Raw genomic sequence first — 24,007 nt, forward strand, 5'->3', positions numbered from 1 at the left:
TCTAGTTCAGGCCACCATCATCTTCTGCCAGGACTAGTGCTTCCACTCTTACTTCGCTACCCTCATTGTCTATTCTCCATACGACAGCTAGAATGAAACTTTTATTTTTTCATTTATTTATTTTTGGCCATGTGGCATGCGGGATCTTAGTTCCCCAACCGGGGATCAAACCCATGCCCCCTGCAGTGAAGCTCAGAGCCCTAACCACTGGACTGCCAGGGAATTCCCTCAAATGAAACTTTTAGAGACTTAAATCTGGTCAAGTTAGTCTTGTGCTCAAAACTCTTCAGTGGTTTAAGCGGTAACGATCTGAAGTTGTCACCATGGCCTACAAAGTCCCACATGACTGGGCCCCTGGCTACCTCTCTGATGTCATCTCCTACCACTCTCCCCCCACTCACTCTATATCAGCTATAGTGGTCTCCTTGCTAATTCTATAGCATGTCAAGCACGCTCCTGCCTCAGAGCATTTGAATTTGCTGTCTCCTCTGTCTGGAACATGCTTTCCCTAGTTATCCACATGGCTTACCCCCATCAAGTCAGTTCCAGTTTCTGCTTAAGTGTCCCTTATCAATAAGTCTTTCTCTGACTAATGTCTAAAATGGCAGCCACCTGAGACCAATGTCTAACCCTTACCCTGCTTTGTTCTTCTTAGAATACATATATATATATATACACATATGTATAAAAACAAATATATATGTATTGTTTTTCTGTCTCCCCACATTAGGAAGATCCTTGAAGACAAGGAATTTTTTTGTTTATTGCTGAACAAGCACCTAGATGAGTACATGAGTGCCTCATCTGGCATACAGTGGGAGTTCAATGAATTTTTTTTTTTTGGCCGCACCGCACAGCATGTAGGATCTTAGTTCCCCGACCAGGGATGGAACCCGTGCCCTCTGCAGTGGAAGCATGGATTCTTAACCACTGGACTGCCAGCGAAGTCCCTCAATGAATAGTTTTGATTGAGTAACTTATAGGAGGAAAGGACAGATGGGAACATATGTAGATTTCTAGATTTTAGGGCATTCTACATTTTCTATTACTTATACAGTAAGATAATCAGGGGAAGGGGTACGGGAAGCATAGGGGATTAGAGACTTGCCGATAGTGGAGAGCAGGTTAACTAGAAAAATATAATGAAATTTCCAGGCACTGTTCAAAGCCCATTTAAGGCTGACATTATTATATTTAGTGATGCCAATCTGTTCAGCAGGACAATTTACTATGACAAGGTACAGGCATTGAGAAGCATGTTAGTCCACCCGGGGTGGAGGACTTAGTTGGGGAAAAGAGGAGGGCAGGCTTAAGAGTAAGTAAGAGGGGGATTGTAATGATGTACCATTGAATCTAAGATGGATAAGGAGGGAACTGAAGAATGAGAATTAAGTAGAAGCTTTCAACAGATTGGAGGTTCTGATAAAGTAAAAAAGACAGTTATGGTGAAGTTCTTAAGCAGTCAAGCTAAAGGTTATCAGGCTGTAGTTGGACAGAGGGATGTTCAAACTACTGATTCATAACAAGATAGGGTTTCTAGTGACAAGGTCCAGGTTTTTGACTGGGATTGGGAGGTTGATGTAAGGGATGAGGCCTGCATGTTAAATGAGTTGTCCACAGTGACTCTGAATTTATCAAGATGGAAGATGGTTAGAGAAGAGAAAGTAAGACAAGGACCTGGATGCACATATTAGCAGATCATCTCTACAGAGGCGGTTAAATGGGCGGCAAAGTCTTACAAGTAAGCGTCAGAGAAGCAAGGGTTTTTACAAGAGGTGACAGTATATGGCACCTTGCCCCCACTTTTGGAACCTGGGAAGCGAGAATACTAACCCATGTGAGGGAGCTCCAGGGGACGCAGCATCCTTAGAGAACAGAGAAAAGCTGATCTGGAAGCGGGAATCTCAGAGGAAGATCGGTTTGAAGGTAGGAGGTTGGGGAGGCGACCGAAGCAGCAGAAAACCCTGACACTCCTTGTCCTTTATTTACCTTCCTCCCAACCTACCGCCCGCCCACGCTACACCAACCTCCACAACTAGAAAACACTCAGAAAAGAGTGTAAGCACACCGGCTCTTTTCAACTCCCCGCGGAAGTACTCACACCGGAACTCCTCCATGTCTGCGCTTCCCCATTGGCGGAAGCTTCCGCCAGCTTCTACTCACTTCCGCCCACGACTCAGTTGGGCGGGGCTTTCCCTAGAAGTCACTTCCGCCCGACCCCGCCCCTCGTTCCCTTTTTGGCCGTTTCCGGCCTCAGGCCCCGCCCCATACCGTGTGACCCCGCCCCCTTCCCGCCCCGGGCCGGCAACCCGGCCCCGCGGCGCCGCTTCCGGTGCGGGCCCCGCCCCGGCTGTGGCCCCCGGCTGCGGAGAAGTCCGAAACGCAGCTGCCGCGCCGGGCCCTGAGTGGCTGCCTCTTCCACCGCTGGCGGACCCGGAGCGCCCCGTACAGGTAAGCCGCGCGGTGCCCAGCTCCCTCAGCCTTGGCGGGAGCGAGGGCTGTGGCAGGTGGAGGGGACGGCGTAGTAGGAGGAGAGGCAGGTGTGTAGGGGAAGACGTGAAGACGCGGGCCAGTGGAGCACGGGGGCCAAGGAGGAAAAGTGAGAGCGCTGGGAGGAGCCCGGAGGCGCCCTCGCCCATTAGGGTGATATGAGATAAAGGGATGGGAAGAGTGAGGGGCCCCTGGGAACTGAGAGGGCTAGAATAGGTGGGGTTGGGACAATCTAAGAAGAGCCGGCGGATTGGCTGGGAGGGCTCAGTAGAGGTAAAAGTGATAGAGTTGGGTTGTGGGGGTATAAAGAATGCCGGGGGGTGGAGGTGTGGGGCTTAAAGGGGGCTGAGGCCAGAGGGATCCGGCAGCGAAGGTAGAGGGAATGGTGGGCGAGGCCGGCTTCAAAGCTGCAAGGAGTCCGTTGCGCCGGGCTTAGAGGTTCGGGAACTTTAGGGGAAATGGGGGAGGGAGCCGTGTGAAAGGATGGAGTGGTTTAGATTTCTGAGACCCAAGTTTTCTAAAAGTAGGCAGGTGGTATTGTTGTTTGGATCAACTAGCTGCTTAGGGACAAGGGAAAGATAGGCTCTTTGGGGGAGGGTGTGTGTATCGAGTTGTAGAACTGAGTCATCTCAGTCTTAACTAAGGAGGCTGTGAGACACCACCCCCTCTGCTGGGGACAGCATACAGAGAAGATGGTGCCACAAGATGAGAAGCAGTTGTTCAATGACTGGCAGGACTTGCATGAAAAATTATCCCGCTTGTGATTGATTGATGTTATAATGTTGTAAGGAGAATTAAAATGACCACGGAATTATTTTCTTTATTCTTTGGTTTACTTTTCTTTGATGCAAATTGTTTTTATTTTAAATGAACACTTTTGGCAACTGGATTTAATGTGGGTGTAAATCTTTTCATGCTTTGTTACACTATAAAAAGGGCTATAGCAGAATGAAAGTATTGCTTCCGGCATAACTCACTTTCTAAAGTGCCAAGAGAGGAAGTAAAGGGAGGAAGAGGAAAATTGGAATTTGAATCTTTCACAGAATGCAAAAGACAAAAGCAGTGCTTCTAAGATTAAACAGAAAATGAGGATTTAAAAATTTCTACTTTTTTGCCTAACTTTAAAAGTCCTACCTTTTTTCTCTAACCCGGTTTTTAAAAACTGCCTAAATCCAAACAGTTTTTATTGCTAGGAGTGTGATTACTTCCCCATGAATTTTTGAAGATACCTAGATATTTAAGTTTTTGGGTTTTTTTTTTTTTTAAATCTTTCTACCCAGTCCTAAAACAGTGGAACAACGCAAATATCAAGTCCCAACCTGTGCAGTGCAGCTTCTTCTTTCATGTGATGACAACATTGTACGCCATGTTGCAAGTCCTGTTAACCTAAAATTTGCCCATGCATAGTAATCCATTCAGTTATGGAGACTTGCTGAGGAAGCATAACTCAAGTGAGGTTTGCTGGGGATGGGGGCCTGGAAAGGAGGAAGGGAAGGGGGGTTGGTTAGAGGAGGAGAGGGTGTGAAAGGGGTGTGTGTTTGGAGACTGATTGGTAAGAATGCTGATAAACCTGCCCCCAGAATACTTTTGGCCTGAAAGCCTTTTCTTTTTGTATTCGTCATAGAATGTCATAGAAGTGAATCAGAAAGAAAGGGGATGTGAAGAGATTTACTAGGCTGTTTATAAAAAAGAAGCTTTGCCTCGTTTACACAATATTGATACCTGTTTCCAATTAATTACCTTAAAAATCTCCAGAGGAATTCCCCCCTGTTTGTTTTTTGAGTGCCCATTGCAATTTGAAACTCTTGCCTCCTTGCGTGTTTCTTTCTCTCATGTTGTTGAAATTGGATTCTTTTTGAGGCTATAATGTCTGGTTAGCATTGGCTCAGCCCACTCAAAAAGCAGGCTTGGCGGTTTGATCTGGGAAATTTTAAAAGTTTAAACCTAAGAGCAGTTTGCTAGGTTCTGCTTTTCTATGAGAGAAATCTTGCCGTCTGCCTGATAGCTCTGTGTCTTGCTTAGATGGTAATACCTTTCTCTGATGGGCCTGGGAACCTAAGCAATATTCTCTTTCTTGTAGGCAGGCCCTTCTTTCCCTTTTTTTAAATGATGGTTTTCATACTCGCAACCTCTGTACAGTGTAAACCCAGTTGCTTTTTCAGTAGTAAACAGATTAATGTTTGATAATGTTGAGGAAGAGAGATCAGAACACAGATGTTTGCAGACTCAATGTCATCTGGATTTACTTCGTTTTAAACCCACAGTAGTCCACCGCAGCTGAGATTCATACTGTATTTCTCCTCTTAAATCCTGTTCCTCTTCTGCATACTTTTCCTTACCCAACTCCCACCACCCCCTACCCTGCCCTACCCCCACCTCAAACTCCCACCACTTACTCATCTTAAAACTCAGGTTTACGGGCATATGTTTAATGCTCAGAACTCATACCCTTTACTGGAGAAAAGAAAACCTTTTTATACCTGCTTTACATTGTTGGTTTTTTTTTTTTCCTTTTTCTTTTCTCCTTCTTTGTGGTTTCTATTAATCACTTAGAGGTTTACACCCAGTGTGCCTGCCAGGCTGTGCCCAGGTTCAGAGCCATGCCAATCGGTGGGTGAAGCTTGAGGCAGTGATGGAGCCACTGCAGCCTCAGCAGAAGCAGCAGCCGCCGCAGCAGCAGCCACCGCCGCCGCCACAGCCACCACACCTGGCTCCTCTGCAGATGGATGCCAGAGAGAAGCAGGTTCAGCAGATGAGAGAAACTCCGTTCTTGTATGCCCAGAAGCTGGTGACACAGCAGACTCACCTTTCTGCCACACCTGGGAGGCCTTCTGGCAGCCCTGCCCTGGGTCCCTTAGCCAGAGTTCCACCAGCCCCAGCAGTGGCCCGAGTGTTTGAACGGAGCAAGGTGAACTCAGAGCCTGAGAAAGAGGAAGGAGGTTTGGAAGATGAGGATGGGGATGATGAAGTTGCAGAGGTGGCTGAGAAAGAGACCCAGGCTGCTTCAAAATATTTTCACGTGCAGAAGGTGGCTCGCCAAGACCCCAGAGCCGCACCCGTATCTGGTCTGCTTCCAGCGCCAGGGCTCCCGCCACATGGACAGCAAGCTAAAGAAGACCATACCAAAGATGCTCCTAAGGCCTCAGCTTCAGTCTCCACAGCAGGGCAGCCGGGCTGGAATCTGGATGAGCAGCTCAAGCAGGTCAGTCTTTCTGGTATGGGGGCATTATTTGTTCTCCCTAAAGGCTAGCCAGGGAGAGGTACTGGACTGCCAGGGTCTGTGCCAGTCTGTGCCTTCTCAGCCTACTTCAGTGACCAGCAGCCTAGACGTGAATAGACTGAGTTTTTTCCTCATAGTTGTTTTCTTGATTAGAGCAGTGAAATGTGTAAGTTACTCCTAATATAGATTGTTCCAAGTTTAATATGAAAGACCAAGTACAGTCTTCTTTTGTTTAAAGGAAGAATGAGGTTGCAACAGTGTTATGAGGGATATCTAAAAATGAGATGTGTGGCTCTAATTTCAGTTTTTCTAGTAGTAGTTTGATAAGAGAACAGTCTTGCCTAACACAGTGTCTTAGCTCCAGGCTAACCCAGGATCATGCTTTTTAAGGTCAGTTTTGCTGTTTTGCTCCTAAACATAACTGATGAGAACCTTTTGCATTGTGTATATTTTCCAGCAAAGAGCCTTTAGACATGATTTCATTTCACCCTTGTATCACCTCCTTTGAAACAGGGCAGGGTAGACCTCACAATTCCCTTTTAATTTTTTTACTTTTTTTTTTGCTGTGCTGTGCGGCTTGCAGGATCTTAGTTCCCTGACCAGGGATTGAACCCAGGCAGTGAAAGTGCAGACTCCTAACCACTAGACCTCCAGGGAATCCCTCACAATTCCCTTTTGAGCCAAGGCAAGCTTTGGTGATTCCCAAACATGGCAGAGCATCAGAGTCATCTAGGGAGTTTTTAAAAATATAGATTCCAGGGTCCTAATGAATTATCCTAGGGGGTAGAGCCTAAGGAACCTGTGCTCTTTGCCTTCTAATTCTTCTTGTGTTTCTGACTTGCCATGCCGCTTTTCTTCACCCAAAGAATGGGACTGATGATCAGTTCTTCCAGGCTAAGTGACTTGTTGGTGATTAGGCAGGGAGTTCATAATAAAGCCGGTAATATTTGGGTACTCCCCATAAGCACATACACTCCATGTGGTCCAGTGGTGCTGTTGAGGAATTAGTTGTGAAGGGCTATGGATTTACACAGGGCATCCGAGAAGTCATATGAGAAAGGTCCTTTGCAAACTGAAAGCTCAGCATCTTTCTATCAAGGCGCCCTGCCTATGCAGTTGATCTGAGTTTCACAGTAGCAGTGTTTGTAGTAGATCCCAGAGCCAGCAAGGTGGGGTTCAAATCCCATCTCTTCCATCTATTACCCTTGTGATCCTTTGGTAGGGCTCAATTCCTTTGAGCCCTCTGTGAAATCAAGATAACGAAGCCTACCTCCAAGGATGTTGTGAGGATTAACAGAACCAGCATGTGGTGGGTAGTAGTGCTCCAGGTGCTCTTTCATGCAAACAGTGCCATCCTCTGCTGCACCCACACAGACATGCTCGGAAGCAGGCGAGACGCTGAGACGCACAGAGGTTTTCCCTCAGATCACCAGGGAGGTAGTGGCAGAGCTCGGACTAGGATCAGAGAATGCCAGCTTCCCCGACAGCAGCAGCCTGGCCGCCAGCCCAGATCCGCCTCCCGGCTGATTGCTTTGGTTTAGCAAAACATCTGTGACTTGCCGGCAGCCCCCGCACTGCTGTGTGGTTGGCAGAGTTCCATGCTGGCCGCTGAGTCAGCTCCTAGTGGGATCCCGCCCTGACAGCACTGGGAAAGTTCAGGCCCGAGGTGGCTGGGCTGCCCCCGCCTTGGCAGCTGGCCAGCCTCTGCGTGTGTGCGGTCGTTCCTAGAAAGTACAGCCTCGTGCGAGGAACAAGTGGAGCTCCAGAGCCTGTCTGTCTTCAGGAAGTGCAGCAGGTGTTGAGGTCAAGCCATTAGAGCTTTGAAAAAAGACACTCTGCAGAAGTGGCGTGTGTGTGCACACACGTGTGCGCCATGCAGGCACCCAACACTGGTTCTAGACAGCATCAGCCCCGTGGCTGCACAGCTCAGTGCTTGGGAGGCTGGCTGTTGGCTTCTGAAACCCTTTGAGTTCATTTTAAGTTTCCGAGGCATACTCACTAATTATAGACTGCCTGGCAGGGCACCTGCCAGAATGTTTTTAAATGCCAGCGTAGCTGAGGCCTAATCTCGCACCCTAAATTTACGCTCCCCCTGGATTTGGAGATCAAGAGCTGGGTTGGGGGTCACTGGGTAACGATGACTTTAAACCTTAGATGTGTACCTTCTTTTCTCCTTTTGAATTTAATTTTTCAAGATTGATTTGGTCTGTGCCCTCCTCCTTTATCTAATCCTTCTCCTAACAGTGGTAAATAGTGTGCTTGGGGATTTTTTAAATGTTTTAGTTGTGCTTTGGAAGGGGGACTAAAAAAAAATATATCCTAACGGAGAGCCTTTAGAAACTACTACAAACTGTGAGACTAGCTTTTCTTAAAAATTATTCAAAGTCTTTTGTTTCTTATGCAGTTAACTTCCAGAGAGCGGAAAAAGATCTTATTAATGGGTGACGGTGTCCATTTCATTCTTTCACATAACAAACTTTTATCGAGGCTTCTTTAGGCCAGGCCTCTGCTCCAGGAGCTAAGGCATGCTTCTCCCTTGAAGAGCTCACCAGCTAGGTTTAGCAGAGACAGTGTGGGAACTCAAGGGGGATTGAGTCTTGGGTTGCAACAATTTTGCTCTGTCCTGACTCAGTTAAAGCCCAACTGTCCAGTCTGAGCTATGCTGCAGATATTTTAAAACAGAGTTTTGTTTCAGATATTCATACACCAAGATAAAGTTGATTTTGTCTACAGCATAGCTAACATAGCTTGGTAAATCAACAGAAATACTCAAAAGTATTTACAAGATTTGGGGCTGGTGTGGGGGCCGCAGTGGGCATCTGCCAACTGCAAAGCAAAATTTGGAACGCTTAAGGGCTCCACAGATTATCTTTTGTTTCTGAAATCACATTCTTATAACGTGTAAAGTCAAAATTATTTCATGTTTTCTCCTTGAAGAAACTCTTAGAAAGTAATTTGCTTCTCAAGGCCTGGATTGTTAGAAAGAGTGTGGCATCCTCTGACACCAGAGCGATGGGAAGATGGATAACGCCATTGAGCCAAGCTTCTAAAACCCATCAGATTTCGATGGGCAGAGTAAATAATTGTAAAACAAGACAGCAGAGAGCTGAGTGTCCCTTCTCTCAAGGGAGATCAGTAGAAGCCTGTCAACATACAACCAGCTAGGGGTGTTGCTGGCCTGTTAGGGGTGGTCTTCTGTCCTTCTGGAAAGAGAGCAGTTCAGGCAGTGCAGGCTTTGTCTGTCTTGAGCCCATTAATGGAGCCAGTTTTCCAGAAGGGCATAGACTCCTTCCCATAGGATAGGAAGGAAGATGAATGATGGCTTAATGGGCATATGAGAGCCAGAGAGTGTGTCTGATTTTCTGTGTATGTTGGCAGTCTCTTGGATTACTGAGTGTGAGAAGGAGGAAGGTTGACTGACTGCTTGGTCTCCAGAATCCATTACCAAGAGTAATGAGGTAGTAGTGAGGTGTGGTCTCTCGGGCTAGGCCTACTTTTCTGGGTACGTACTGCATGTCTTTGGAACATTTGATGCTTTTAGTAAAGATTGTGCAGACTATTACCTGAAAATAAATAAGATCATGAGCTTTCTCCACTTTCTTTGTAAGTCTACTTTGCATGGCCTTAGCTCCGATATTCATAGTGGAATCCATCTAGATCAGTGTTTCTCAGTTGGAGGTGATCTCCCCAACCCCTCCTTCTCCCAAGGGATATTTGGCAAAGTCGAGAGATATGTTTAGTTGTCATGACTGGGGCAGGTGGAGCTGTGCTGCCGACATCGCGTGGGTGGAGGCCAGGGATACTACTAAACGTCCTGCAATGCACAGGACAGTCCCCCACAACAAAGAATTTTCTGGCCCGCAAATGTCAGTAGCGCCAAGGTTGAGAAACCCTGCTTTAGACTGTGTAATTAGAACGAGAATATATGCTGTGCTTTCAGACACTGCCCTAGACTCTTCCTTTGTGTTTTGGTCCTGGTAACTGAAGTGTTTGGCAACCTTGAGTTTTCTTCACTTCTGTTTTCAGTATCCGTGTTGAGTTTGTGTCTTCTGTCGTCATCTGGTGAGCAGACTGTCCATCACTTGGGGGAGGATTGGGACCTAGGACTTGCGCGCTCTTATTTGTCTCTGTCAGTGGCTCTTCAGCCTGGTGTTCCATGATATCTAAGATGTCAGTGGTGATTTGTGAGAGCGCTCGGTCGCCCTTCTAGACTTTAACCCCAAAAGGTCAAGGCATAAATACTCAGCAAACTTGTTATGTAGTAAAAGATGTAATTATTAAGTCAGCATTGGTTTTGGAGCCAAAAGATGTGGATTTAGATCCTAACTCCACCACTTGCTTGCTATAGTGCTTGGCACAGATGTCCTACCCTACCTTTCTGAACCCATGCATACATCTCTCCCAGAGGATGATAATCCTCTCTTGCCATCCTCAGGGAGGAATTTTAAAGATATTACAAAGATGGAAGAAGAAAATGAGTGTGAAAGATCTTTGTAAAATGTATACCATTAGGCAAAGATTAGGTTGAATGGTCATTAGCACCTAAATACTTTTTGAAACTGTAATTTTTCAATTTTTACTATCTTTGTAGGGTAAGATGTTCCGTAAATCTTAGTGCTCTAAAGCAACTCCTTTTCAAATTTTCTGGAACTGTGACCAAACTCTAGTATTCTAGGGTTCTCTGAAGCATTTCAGGATTATGTGAGTTAAAGCCATTGCACTCTTGAAGCTGCTTCTTTCCATATTAAAATAGGGATATTTCTCCTTTAGGTAGAAGTAAGCTTTGTTTATGTTGAATTCTTATAAATACATGATTAGGGACTTAACTTGGGTCTTTATCTTTCTTAGCAAAGACTAATCCCTCCATGTGTGTCCCAGATCCCATCCCCTCCTAATTTTCAGGGGCCTGCTTCATCAGTGAACCCATTTCCCTGACTCTTGGAACTCTCTTCTGAAGTTTATTCCACACTAACACATGTTCTACTATCCCCAAATTAAAAAAAAAAGTCTCCTTTTAATCAGTAAATCTGCCTGATTTGATTGCTACCAGGAAATGAGAAGTCAGTTTTTATTTTTTTAATTTTAATTTTATTTTTTTTTGGCCATGACACTTGGCTTGTGGGATCTTAGTTCCCTGACCAGGGATCAAACCTGGACCTTCTGCAGTGAAAATGTGGAGTCCTAACCACTGGACTGCCAGGAAATTCCCGAGAAATCACTTTTTAAAAACTTTCCCTTGACTGCGCATCTCTTTCTAGCATGTTCTGTAGTCCTGACTATCCACGCACTTACCACAACAAAGCCTCTCGGAAATCGTTTGCACTCCGTACCTCCACTTTGTCACCTTCTGCTCACCCTCAACACACTTCAGTCTGGCCTCTCTCTCTTCCATATCCCTGAAGTTCCTCTTGGTAAGGCCTCCTAGTGATCACCATGTTTCCAAGCCCCGCCAGCTCTCAGCTCATTTGATTTCTCTGCAGTATTGAATTCAGTAGACTCCTCTCCTTGAAACATTTCCGTTTCTTCCTTTCTGTAGCCTCTCCATTGGCTTATTTTCTTTAACCTCTTTCTCTTCTTCTTTCTAACCTCTAGAACTCCAAGTTCCCCAGGGCTCAGTTTTAAAGCCTCTTCTTTATATGCTTTCCCTGGGCAATTTCTTTTACTTTCATGGCTTTAAGTACTATCCGCAAGCCACTGACTCAATGTGCATTGTTTGAGCCCATGTTCCCATTCTGAGTTCAATGGATATATTCCCAACTACCTTCTTGGGATGTTTTACTTAGATGTTTTACTGGCACCTCACGTTTAATACATGTAACTCTTAATTTCCAACCTACTCCCACGCAATTATTTCCTCTATTTTCCTTCTCTGTAAAGGGCATTTCTACCCACTTGATCATTCATATCAGAAACCCTAGAGCTGACTATCTTTGTATACCTCCTACTCTGTCGCTCCATCTGGTAATGCCCAGTTCATCGCCAATTCTTATCAGTTCTCCCATCTAAATATCTAGAATCCTGCCACTTCTCTTCTCCACCATCACCTACTTGACCCACGCTTCTTACCTACTGTTGTAACTGTCAACAAGTTTCTGTGTCTTCCCTCCTCCATTCTCATTCTCCACACAGCAGCTGGAGTGATCTTCTAAAAACCAAATCAGATTATGTCACTACTTTAATGCCCTCGAAGTTTGTCATCAGTTGCTCTAATTGTAAAACCCCAAATCTGCATAATCTGATCCCTGCCTGCTTCTCCAGCCTTATTTTTGCCAGTATCCTGACCTGTCACTGTACTCCAGTCACCCTGGCCTTTGCAGTGCTAGTCGTTCTGCCTAAAACACTCCTTCAGGCTCTTACCCCAGCTTCCGTTTTTACCTTAAACATCACTTTCTCAGAGGCACTGTCTTCACCTTTAGTGTAGGTCATGTTACAGGCATACCTTGGAGATATGGCGGATTCGGTTGTGTGTATCACAATAAAGTAAGTCACATGAATTTTTGGGTTTCCCAGTGCATATAAAAGTTATGTTTACATTATACTGTAGTCTAGTAAGTGTGCAAATAGCATTATATCTAGAAATACAGTGTACATACCTTAATTAAAAAATGCTTTATTGATAAAGCATACTAACCATTATCTGAGCCTTCAGCAAATTGTAATCTTTTTGTGATAGTAACATCAAAGATCACTGATAACAGATCACCATAACATATAATAATAATGAAAAAGTTTGAAATATTTCGAGAATTACCAAAATGTGACACAGAGACATGAAAGTGAGCAGGTGCTACTGGAAAAATAGCACCAATAGGTGTGCTCCAGGGAGGTCTGCTCGGTGCTTTGTGACGGCCTAGAGGGGTGGGACAAGGAGGGTGGGAGGGAGGCTCAAGAGGGAGGGGATGTGGGGATGTATGTATACTTACAGCTGATTCACTTCGTTGTACAGCAGAAACTAACACAACATTGTAAAGCAAGTATACTCCAATAAAGATAAAAATTTAAAAAATTGGTGTGCTCAACGCAGGGTTATCACAAACCTTCAGTTTCTAAAAACAATGGAGTACCTGCAAAGCGCAGTAAAGCAAAGCACAATAAAATGAGGTATGCCTGTATATGTTGTCACTGAACATTATACTTTGTGTGGTTTATTTGTTTGATATGAGTCCTGTAATAGATGGTAAGCTCTAAGAGGACGGGGACCTTGTCTGTTTTGCTCATCATTGTGTCCCAGCACCCAGCAGCATAATGTCAGATAATAGGTGCTGCATAAATATTTGTTTCCTCTGCTTTCTTTTAATTTGCCCTGGTTGTTTTTTTTTTTAATGTGAAGAGCACCATTTCATTTCTTTAAAAAAAAATGCTTTTTTTTTTTAAGAGCAGTTTTAGGTCACAGCAAAATTGAGCAGAAACTACAGTGATTTCCCATATACTCTCTGCCCCCACGCATGCACCGCCTCCCCCCTATCAAAATCTGCACCAGAGTGCTGCATTTGTTATAGTCGATGAACCAACACTGAACCATCATTATCACCCAAAGTCCATAGTTTACATTGGGGTTCACTCTGTGGGTTTTGACAAATGTATAATGACATGAATCTACCATTATAGTAACATACAGAGCAGTTTGGTTGCCCTAAAAATCCTCTGTGCTCCAGCTATTCATATCAACCTTTTCAGATTGACTTCTTTCACTTAGTAATATGCATTTCAGTTTCCTCCATGTCTTTTCATGGCTTGATAGCTCATTTCTTTTTAGCACCAAATAATATTCCATTGTCTGGATGTGCCACAGTCTGTTTATCCATTCAGCTACTGAAGGACATTTTGGTTGCTTCTAAGTTTTGGCATGTATGAATAAAGCTACCATAAACATCTGTGTACAGGTTTTTGTTAGACATAAGTTTTGAACCCATTTGTGTAAATAACAAGGAACATGATTTCTGGATTGTATTCAAAGAGTATGTTTAGTTTTATAAGAAACTGTCAAACTGTCTTCCAGAGTGGCTGCACCATTTTGCATTCCTACCAACAGTGAATGAGAGTTCCTGTTACTCCACATCCTTGCCAGCATGTCGTGGTGTTAGTGTTGGGGATTTTGGTCATTTTGTTTAAATTGAATTTTCACTGAGATAATTGTATATTCACGTGCAGTTCTAAGAAATAATTTAGAGAGATTCCTGTACAGTTTGTCCAGTTTTCCCCCAATGGTAACATTTCATAAAACTGTAGTACACTGTGACAGCCTGGATATTGACATTGATGTGATCCACTGATCTTATTTAGATTTCCTAAGTTTTACTTGTACTCTGTGTGTCTGTCCTGTTTTTAAGCCTATTTAGTTGTATGTTTAACACATCTGAAATTCTTTTTACTTAACAAATGCGTTTGAAGCTGCAGATTTCTCTCAAAGTTGCTCTTTTGCTGTATCCCACAAGTTTTGATATGCAGTGCTTCCATTGGTTAGTACTAAACGTTTCAAAATTTCAGTTGTGATTGATTCTTTAACCCATGAGTTGTTCGAAAGTATTTTTTAGTTTTCGAATACGTGGGTTTTATCTTTTTAAAAAATATTATGGCTTATAATTCAGCTCTAACCACCGTTGTTAGAGAACTGGTGCGTTATCAGTTTTCTGGAATTTGTTGTGATATCCTTTGTGTTGGCCTTGTGTATGATCAGTTTCTTTAAATTCTCCATATGTGCTTGGAAAGAATGTATATTCTATATTTAATAGAGGTGGGGTTGTATATCTGTATGTTGGATCAAGCTTTTTAATTGTGTTATTCAGATCTTCCTTATCCTTACTAAGTTTGTGTGATCACTTTCAGAAAGAGGTGAATTTAAATATTCCGGTGTAAGACTAGCTTTCTTTCTTTCTTTCTTTCTTTTTTTTTTTTTTTTTTTTGCAATACGCGGGCCTCTCACTGTTGTGGCCTCTCCCGTTGTGGAGCACAGGCTCCGGACGCACAGGCTCAGTGGCCATGGCTCACGGGCCCAGCCGCTCCGCGGCATGTGGGATCTTCCCGGACTGGGGCACGAACCCGTGTCCCCTGCATCGGCAGGTGGACTCTCAACCACTGCGCCACCAGGGAAACCCATGACTGGCTTTCTTTTGATTAGTATTAGTGCATTTTTTCCTTGTACATTCCAGTCTTTATATATTGAGACCACATACAAAAGACCTATAATCTGTCTTTTTTATTAGGTTAATTTAATTTAATCCATGTAGTTATTAGAACTGGTGATACATTTGGACCTATTTCTGCCCTCTAACTTTGGTTTTCCAGTTTAACCATAGTTTTTCTTTGCTTCTTGTTTTCTCCTTTCCTGTCTTTTGTTCGTTTGATTGAATATTCTTTTCTTTTTTTTTAAAGTAATGAATTTATTTATTTTTGGCTGTGTCGGGTCTTCGTTGCCGTGCGCAGGCTTTCTCTAGTTGGGGCGAGCAGGGGCTACTCTTCTTTGTGGTGCACAGGCTTCTCACTGTGGTGGCTTCTCTTGTTGCGGAGCACAGGCTCTAGGTGCACGGGCTTCAGTAGTTGTGGCACGCAGGCTCAGTAGTTGTGGCTCACAGACTCTAGAGTGCAGGCTGAGTTGTTGTGGTGCAGCAGGCTTAGTTGTTCCACAGCATGTGGGATCCTCCTGAACCAGGGCTCGAACCCGTGTCCCCTGCATTGGCAGGTGGATTCTTAACCACTGTCTTTTTCTCCTTTACTGGCTTAGAAGTTATGCTTTCTGTTTCTATTCTTTTGATGATTAGATTTAAACTTTCATTGCTGACTTTTTATACTGCTTTCTTTTTTATTAATTAATTAATTAATTTATTTATTTGGCTGCACGGGGTCTTAATTGTGGCACTCGGGTTCTTTGTTGCTGTGTGTGGGATCTTTGTTACGGCATGTGGAATCTTTAGTTACGGCACATAGGATCCAGTTCCCTGACCAGGGATTGAACCCAGGCCCCCTGCATTGGGAGTGTGGAGTTTTAACCACTGGACCACCAGGGAAGTCCCCTACACTACTTTTAAACAATATTAGGATCTCAGAAATTCTAATGTAGCTTCTGCCTCTCCACTTCCATCATCCAATATTCCAATTTGTTTTACCCCCACCCCCAAATTAGGGTTTTTTTTCCCCCTACCAGTCAATAGTTATTTAAACTTCCCAACAAGTTTATCCATCTTTTTTTTCACCATTACTTCTTATATCCCATTCTTTCCCTTTGAGTTCAGTCTTCCTTTTTTAGTAACTCTTTTAGCAGAGATTTGTATATAGTAAACTCAGTCTTGGTATGCCTGAAAATGTTTTTTAAATGTATGTTTTTCTTGGGACTTCCCAATGGTTAAGAATCTGCCTGCCAGTGCAGGGGACACAGGTTCAGTCCCTTGTCTGGGAAGATCCCACATGTCACGGAGCAACTTAGGCCGTGTGCCACAACTACTGAGCCTGTGCTCTAGAGCCTGCGAGCCACAACTCCTGAGCCCACGTGCCGCAATTACTGAAGCCCACGTGCCTAGAGCCCGTGCTCCGCAACAGCAGAAGCCACTGCAATGAGAAGCCCGCGCACCACAACGAAGGGTAGCCCCCACTTGCCACAACTAGAGAAAGCTCTTGAGCAGTAACAAAGACCCAATGCAGCCAATAAATAAATAAATAAAATTAATAAAAAATAAAAATAAATGTATGTCTTTCTTTATCTTGCCCTTATTCTTGTACGATTGTTCACAGCTTTAGATTCTAGATTGACCATTATTCATCTTAACGCTTTGAGGATATGATCCCATTTGTCTCCTAGCAACTATTTTTGCTCTTGAGAAGTCTATTATCAGTTTAATTGTCACTGTTGTGAATCTTTTTTTCCTCTTTCGTGGCTTTAAAATTTTTACTGACTCTGCTATTTTGCACTTGTACTAGTGTTCTGGGTTTGAACATATTTTTATTTACCCCACTTGGGCCTTGATCTGCTCCTTCAGCCTGATTTGTGTCATTTTTTTTCTTGGCTGCTATTTTTCCTTGACCACTGTTCCTTTTTTTTTTTCTCTTTAAAAAATATTTATTTATTTGGCTGTGTTGGGTCTTAGTTGCGGCACACGGGCTCTTCGTTGCGGCACGCAGGCCTCTCTCTAGTTGTGGTGTTTGCGGGCTCCAGAGTGCGTGGGCTCAGTAGTTGCACCCTGTGGGCTTAGTTGTCCCACAGCATGTGGGATCTTAGTTCCCTGACCAGGGATCAAACCCATGTCCCCTGCACTGGAAGGCAGACTCTTAACCACTGGACCACCAGGGAAGTCCCTTGACCACTATTGTAACAGAAGTATTTGAACCTTCTCATTTAGCCTTCTTTGTATCCTTTCTTTTATAACCTTATCTCTTTATGTCTTTCTCCTGCATTCTGGAATATTTTCATATTCTGTTTTCCAGTTTCTAATTCTCTCTTCAGCTCTGTCTATACTACTTAATCACTTTGAAAAAAGTTTATCTTAATATTGTGTTTTAATATCTGTTCTTTTTTAGTTTTAAAAAATCTGCCTCTTCTTAACATATGGTTTCTATTTTTTCCTTTAGCTCTTTGAACATCTTTAACTTTTTTTTTTTTTTTGCGGTACAGAGGCCTCTCACTGTTGTGGCCCCTCCCATTGCAGAACACAGGCTCCAGACATGCAGGCTCAGTGGCCATGGCCAACGGGCCCAGCCGCTCTGCGGCATGTGGGATCTTCCCGGACTGGGGCACGAACCCGTGTCCCCTGCATCGGCAGGCGGACTCTCAACCACTGTGCCACCAGGGAAGCCCTGAACATCTTTAACTTTTAAAAAACTTTATATGGACTTGTTAAAACTCTTTATTATGGGAATTTCATATATACAAAAGAAGAGAATGGTAATGAACCACCTGTGTCCTTTGCCCAGCTTTTAGCAGTTACCGACCAACATTCTGCTATTGTTTAAACATGCTTGTTTTTTTTTTTTTAAATAAATTTATTTATTTTATTTATTTATTTTTGGCTGTGTTGGGTCTTTGTTGCTGCACGTGGGCTTTTTCTAGTTGCGGCGAGCAGGGGCTCCTCTTCATTGCAGTGCGCAGGCTTCTTGTCATGGTGGCTTCTCTTGTTGCAGAGCATGGGCTCTAGGTGCGTGGGCTTCGGTAGTTGTAGCATGTGGGCTCAGTAGTTATGGCTTGCGGGCTCTAGAGCACACAGGCTCTGTAGTTGTGGCACACAGGCTTAGTTGCTCCACGGCATGTGGGATCTTGCTGGACCATGGCTCGAACCTGTGTCCCCTGCATTGGCAGGTGGATTCTTAACCACTGAGCCACCAGGGAAGCCCTAAACATGCTTGGTTTTTATTTTTTTGCGGTACGTGGGCCTCTCACTGTTATGGCCTCTCCTGTTGCGGAGCACAGGCTCCAGACGCCCAGGCTCAGTGGCCATGGTTCACGGACCCAGCCACTCTGCAGCATGTGGGATCCTCCCGGACCAGGGCATGAATCTGTGTCCCCTGCATCGTCAGGAGGAGTCTCAACCACTGCACCACCAGGGAAGCCGCAACATGCTTGTTTTAAAGATGCTTTTAGAATGTGTGTATGTGTATAACTGAGTCACTTTGCTGTACAGTAGAGATTGGCACAACATTGTAAATCAACTATACTTTGATAAAAAAAAAAATTAAAGGTGCTTTTCGATTATTTTATTATTACCTCTAATTCTTGGGGTGCAAGTTATCCTTGTGTCATGTTACTCTCCCCTTTGATGGTTTGTTTCCTCTTGCAGTGGTTTGTTTTTGTTTTTCAGTGTAATCCTATTTTGAGTTGGGATTTGTTTCCATGGGAGTCCCATGTGTTTTGGATTATGGAAGCATTCCTAAGGGGAGCTTTGTTTTCTCCCCTGCTGGGGCCCTACAAGTTTAGCTGGTTGCCATTGGTTTGGGGTATGAATTTGGAGTTTACATTTGTACCTGGTGAGAGCCTGGGTTTCCATTTCTTATGGACCCTCTTTTTCCATGTGGACCCTAGCAGATGGCAATGTTCGTCACTTCTTCTCCAGGTTGGTGGGCAGTTTTTTAGGCCCTAGTTCATGGGAGGGTGGAAGCGTAGTCCTTCCTGGCCTCTGGCTTTATGCATTTATCTCAGCTCTGGTTCCTGGCATGCAGGAGGCCTGCAGCCTGGACTCTTCTCCCATAGGGGTGATTAAATCCCCAGTCCTCAGCCCTCAGCTGTTAAAAACTATATCTAGGTCCCTTTTCCCTTGAGCCCTTCAGCTTCGGTGCCTGCTCACTGCTCTCTGATTCCTTCCTTTTTGTTTCTGGCACTGTGGGCTCTTGGTTTCAAGCTTAGCTATGTGTGTAAGGGGTGTGGAGTGTTAAATTTTATCTAGCATGTCTAGTGAGGTTTTCTTTGGAGACGGGGAGGTGGTAGAGTTGCTCCACATCAGACTATCTTCGCTCATGATTCTGTTTGCTACTTTGGTTTTTTGCTTGTTTGTTTTTGATTTTTAATAGCTTGGACTTTTTAAAATCTCTCCTGTGCTGGATATTTGCCTTATTTCAATGAGTTGTGTGAAGTAAGCCCTGATATTATCCCCCCTTTACATGTTTGTTTTATTTTACAGATGAGGAAAGAAGGGTGAAATGGGCTGCTTGTGGTCTCGGAGTTGGAAAGCTGGGCTATGAACACAGGTGGTCCGACTTCTGCCTCCATGCCTCTCCTCTTCCTATTCCAGAGAGAGCAGGGCAAGGATAATCTTTTCTCAGTGGTTTCATTACTCTAAAAGTAACTGTATTTTTTCTGATTTTCCAAGTAATTCAGACTCATTTTAGAGAATATAAAAATTTGTAAAGAAGAAAATATAATCACCACAACCATATAACTTAGGTGTAAATGTAAACATTTTCTTGTATTTCCTTTGTGTTTTGTTTTAAATGCCTATTACAGACATATTTTTTGGGTTTTATTTTTGTGCCCAACCTTTATTACCTAACAGCCCATGAGCAATTTTTATAAAGTGTTTATTATTTTAAAGTGTTATTTTAAAATAGTTTAATTTTTAAAAAACATAATACCGAAGTTATATTGACTCAAATAATTTTTAAAGTACAGAAATGTGTAAAGTAAAAGTCGGCCTTACTTTCCACAGGTCATTGTTGTTAACAGTTTGGCCTATACCTTTTTAGAGCTTTTTCTTTTCACAAATACATTTGCTTGTTTTTAACAACTTACTTTTTTATTCAGGAGTTTTACAACTTTTTTACTCAGTATTATGACTGTACTTTGATGCGTGTTTATAAAGATTTATTTATTAATGTTTTTATAAACATTAATAAATGTTTATAAACATTTATTAATGTTTATAAATAAATGAGATATAAACATTTCATATCTCAAAATTATATAAGTAATGTGAGTAGATCAATATCTACTCAAATATCTCAAAATTATATAAGTAATATGAGTAGATGCTCATGAAAAATTGAAACAATATAGGAAAATACAGAGTGAAAACTTACAGTTTTAAAACATATTGTAGTGTTCTGTTGCCTACTCTGCTCCCTCCCATCCCAGAGAAGGCCACAGTTAGGCATGAATCAGCTTCTGTGGCTGTTTCTGTATATTTACCTATTTAATGTGTAGTCAAAGAATGTGTGAGAGTATGTGTGTTTAGCATAAATACAAACTATCTTTGTAGATGTCATTTGACCCTTTGCCATTCTGTCTGTATTTCTATGGTAGGATAGATTATTCTAGAAGTTGAATTTGCTGTATCAGAGGGTATATGTATATTACTATCTTTTCATATGTTTATTTACCTTTTGTGTTTGTTCTGTGACTTAACCTGCTTGTAGCCTTTGCCCATTTTTCTTTCTTTTTTTAACTGTGAAAAGCACATGAGATTTACTCTAACAAAGTATTACGTGTATAGTTCACAGTATTAACTGTAAGCATAATGTTGTACAGTAGATCTTTAGAACTTTTCCATTTTGCATGACTGAAACTTATACCCATTGAACAGCAGCTTCCCATTTCCCATCCCTCTCCCCTCAGCCCCTGGCAACCACCATTATACTTACTGCTTCAGTGAGTTTACCTACTTTAGATACTTCATATAAATGGGAGTGGCTTATTTCACTTTATTTACATTTATTTAAATTTTTATTGACATGTTTACATTATTTAGCATAATGCCCTCCAGGTTCATCCATGTTATCACATATTGCAGAATGTCCTTTTTTGTGACTGAATAATATTCCATAGTGTGTATAAACCACATTTTCTTTATCCATTGATCATTGATGGACACTTAGGTTGACTCTATATCTTGATTATTGTGAATGGTGCTGCAATGAGCATGAGAGTACAGATATCTCTTCAAGATCCTGACTCCAGTTCTTTTGATTAAATACCCAGAAGTGAATATTGCTGTATCATATGGTAGTTCTATTTTTTATTTTTTCAGAAATCTCTAGACTCTTTCCCACCAACAGTGTACAAGGATTCCAGTTTCTCCACATCCTCTTCAATACTTGTTAATTTCTAGCTTTTTGTTAGTTTGTTTTTTATAATGGCCCTCCTAGCAGATGCAAAGTGATATCTTGTGCTTTCAATTTGCATTTCCCTGATGATTAGTGATGTTAAGCATCTTTTCATATACATATTGGCTATTTGTGTGTCTTCTGTGGACAAATATCTATTCAAGTCTTTTGCCCACTTTTTACTTGGGTTATTGGTTTTTTGCTGTCAAGTTGTAGGAGTTCCTTATATCTTTTGGATATTAATCCCTTATCAGATGTATGGTTTGCAGGTATTTTATCCCACTCTCTAGGTTTCCTTTTCACTCTATCTCCTTTATCTCCTTTACTGTGCAAAAGCTCTTTACTTTGATGTAGTCGCATTTGTCTATTTTTGCTTTTGTTGGCTGTACTTTTGGTGTCATATCTAAGAGCTCATTGCCAAAACTAATGTCATGAAGCTTTCATCCTATATTTTCTTCCAGGAGCTTTACAGTTTCAGGTCTTACGTTTAAGTCTTTAATCTTTTTTTTTTTTTTTTCCTTAAGATTTTTTGATGTGGACCATTTTTTAAAGTCTTTGTTGAATTTGTTACAATATTGCTTCTGTTTTATATGTTGGTTTTTTGGCCATGAGGCATATGGGATCTTAGCTCCCCGACCAGGGATCAAACCCACACCCCACACATTGGAAGGCAAGGTCTTAACCACTGGACCGCCAGGAAAGTCCCAAGTCTTTAATCATTTTGACTTGATTTTTTATGTGTGGTGTAAAATAGGATCCATTTTCATTCTTTGCATGTGGATATCCAGTCTTCCCAACACCATTTGTTGAAGAGACTGTCATTTCCCCATTGCGTATTCTTGGCATCCTGTCAAAGATCAGCTGACTGTATGTACGTGGGTTTATTGCTGGGCTCCGTATGCTGTTCCATTGGTCTATTTGTCTGTCTTTATGCTCATACCATACTGTTTTGATTACTGTAATATGTTTTGAAATTAGGAAGTGTGAGGCCTCAGATTTGTTCATCTTTCTCAAGATTGTTTTAGCTATTGGGGGTCCTTTATGGTTCCATAAGAATTTTAGAATTGTTTTTTCTCTTTCTGTTAAGAAGTGCCCTTGGGATTTTGATAGGGATTGCGTTGAATCTACAGATCACTTTTGGGTAGCATGGACATTCTAACAATATTCAGTTCTTCCAATCCAATCCATGAACATGTCTTTCCATTTATCTGTATCTTCTTTGTTTTCTTTCAGTAATGTTTTGTAGTTTTCAATGTACAAATCTTTCATTTCCTAAGTTAGATTTATTGCTAGGTATTTTGTTCTATTTGATTCTATTGTAAATGGGATTGTTTTTCCTAATTTCCTTCTCAGGTTGTCTGTTGTTAATGTACAGAAACAAAACTGATTTTTGTATGTTGATTTTGTATCCTGTAACTTTCCGGAATTCGTTTATTAGATCTAACAGTTTGTGTGTATGTTGTGTGTGTGTAATCTTTAGAGTTTTCTACATATAAGTGCATGTCATCTGCCAACAGAGGTAATTTTATTTTTTCCTTTCCAGTTTGGATGCCTTTTTACTTCTTTTTTTTGCCTAATTGGTCTAGCTAGGGCTTCCAGTACTATGTTGAATAGAAGTGGTAAGAGTAGGCATCCTTGCCTTGTTCCTGTTCTTAGAGGAAGAGCTTTTAGTTTTTCACCATTGAGTATGATGTTAGCTGAAGACTTTTCATATATGGCCTTTAAAATGTTGAGGCCATGATTCTTTTCCTAGTTTGTTGAGTATTTTTATCATGGAAGGGTGTTAAATTTTGTCAGATTCTTTTTCTGCATCTATTGAGATAATCGTGATTTTTATCCTTTGTTCTGTTAATGTGGTATAGCACATTGATTGATTTTTGTATGTTGAATCATCCTTGCATCCCAGGGATCAATCCTGCTTGGTCATGGTATATGATCCTTTTAATGTGCTCTCAAATGTGGTTTGCTAATAGTTTATTAAGGATTTTACATCTGTATTCATCAGGTAGTTTTCTTGTAGTGGCATTTTTTGGCTTTGGTATCAGGGTAGTGCTGGCCTCATAAAATAAGTTTAGAAGTATTCCCTCCTCTTCAATTTTTGGGAAGAGTTTGGGAAGGATTGGTGTTTTAATTCTTTAAATGTTTGGCAGAATTTACTTGTGAAGCCATCTGTTCCAGGGCTTTTCTTTGTTGTGGGGTTTTTGATTACTGATTCAGTCTCCTTACTAGTTATAGGTCTCTTCACATTTTCTGTTTCTTCATGATTCGGTCTTGGTAGGTTGTAAGTTTCTGAGAATTATCCATTTCTTCTAGACTATCCAGTTTGCTTGCATATAATTGTTCACAGTAGTCTCTTATAATCCTTTTTATTTCTGTGGCATTGTTGTAATGTTTCCTCTTTCATTTCCGAATTTGTCTTCTCTTTTTTTCTTAGTTTAGCTAAAGGTTTGTCAATTTTGTTCATCTTTTCAAAAAACCAACTGTTAGTTTCGTTGATGTTTTTCTGTTCTCTGTTTTGTTTATTTCTGCTCTAATCTTTATTATTTCTTTCCTTCTGCTAACTTTGGACTTCGTTTGGTCTTCTTTTTCTAGTTCCTTGAAGTATAGTTAGGTTGTTTATTTGACATCTTTCTTGTTTTTTAATGTAGACTTTTATTACTACTATAAACTTCTCTCCTAATACTGCTTTTGCTGCATTCCATGAGTTTTGGTATGTTGGGTTTTTGTTGCCTTTACCCGGCTTTCTATTCTGTTATCTTTTTCTTATTGATATGTAGTAGC

General features: G+C 42.1%; 1 protein-coding gene across 10 annotated transcripts in view; it reads left to right on the top strand.

Moving 5' to 3' along the window:
* The first annotated feature begins 2,326 nt into the window (after nt 1–2,326).
* The window catches only part of ARID3B (AT-rich interaction domain 3B), a 68,240-nt gene continuing 46,559 nt past the window's right edge, over nt 2,327–24,007 (top strand). For all 10 annotated transcript variants that reach the window (XM_067753462.1, XM_067753444.1, XM_067753471.1 and 7 more), the window contains exons 1-2: nt 2,327–2,451; nt 5,044–5,692. In XM_067753462.1, coding sequence (XP_067609563.1) covers nt 5,123–5,692 — 570 coding nt within the window. In that variant the 5' untranslated portion in view covers nt 2,327–2,451; nt 5,044–5,122. The remainder of the gene's footprint in view (nt 2,452–5,043; nt 5,693–24,007) is intronic.

The sequence above is a fragment of the Pseudorca crassidens genome, chromosome 1 (assembly GCF_039906515.1).
Source record: "Pseudorca crassidens isolate mPseCra1 chromosome 1, mPseCra1.hap1, whole genome shotgun sequence".
Classification (NCBI taxonomy): domain Eukaryota; kingdom Metazoa; phylum Chordata; class Mammalia; order Artiodactyla; family Delphinidae; genus Pseudorca; species Pseudorca crassidens.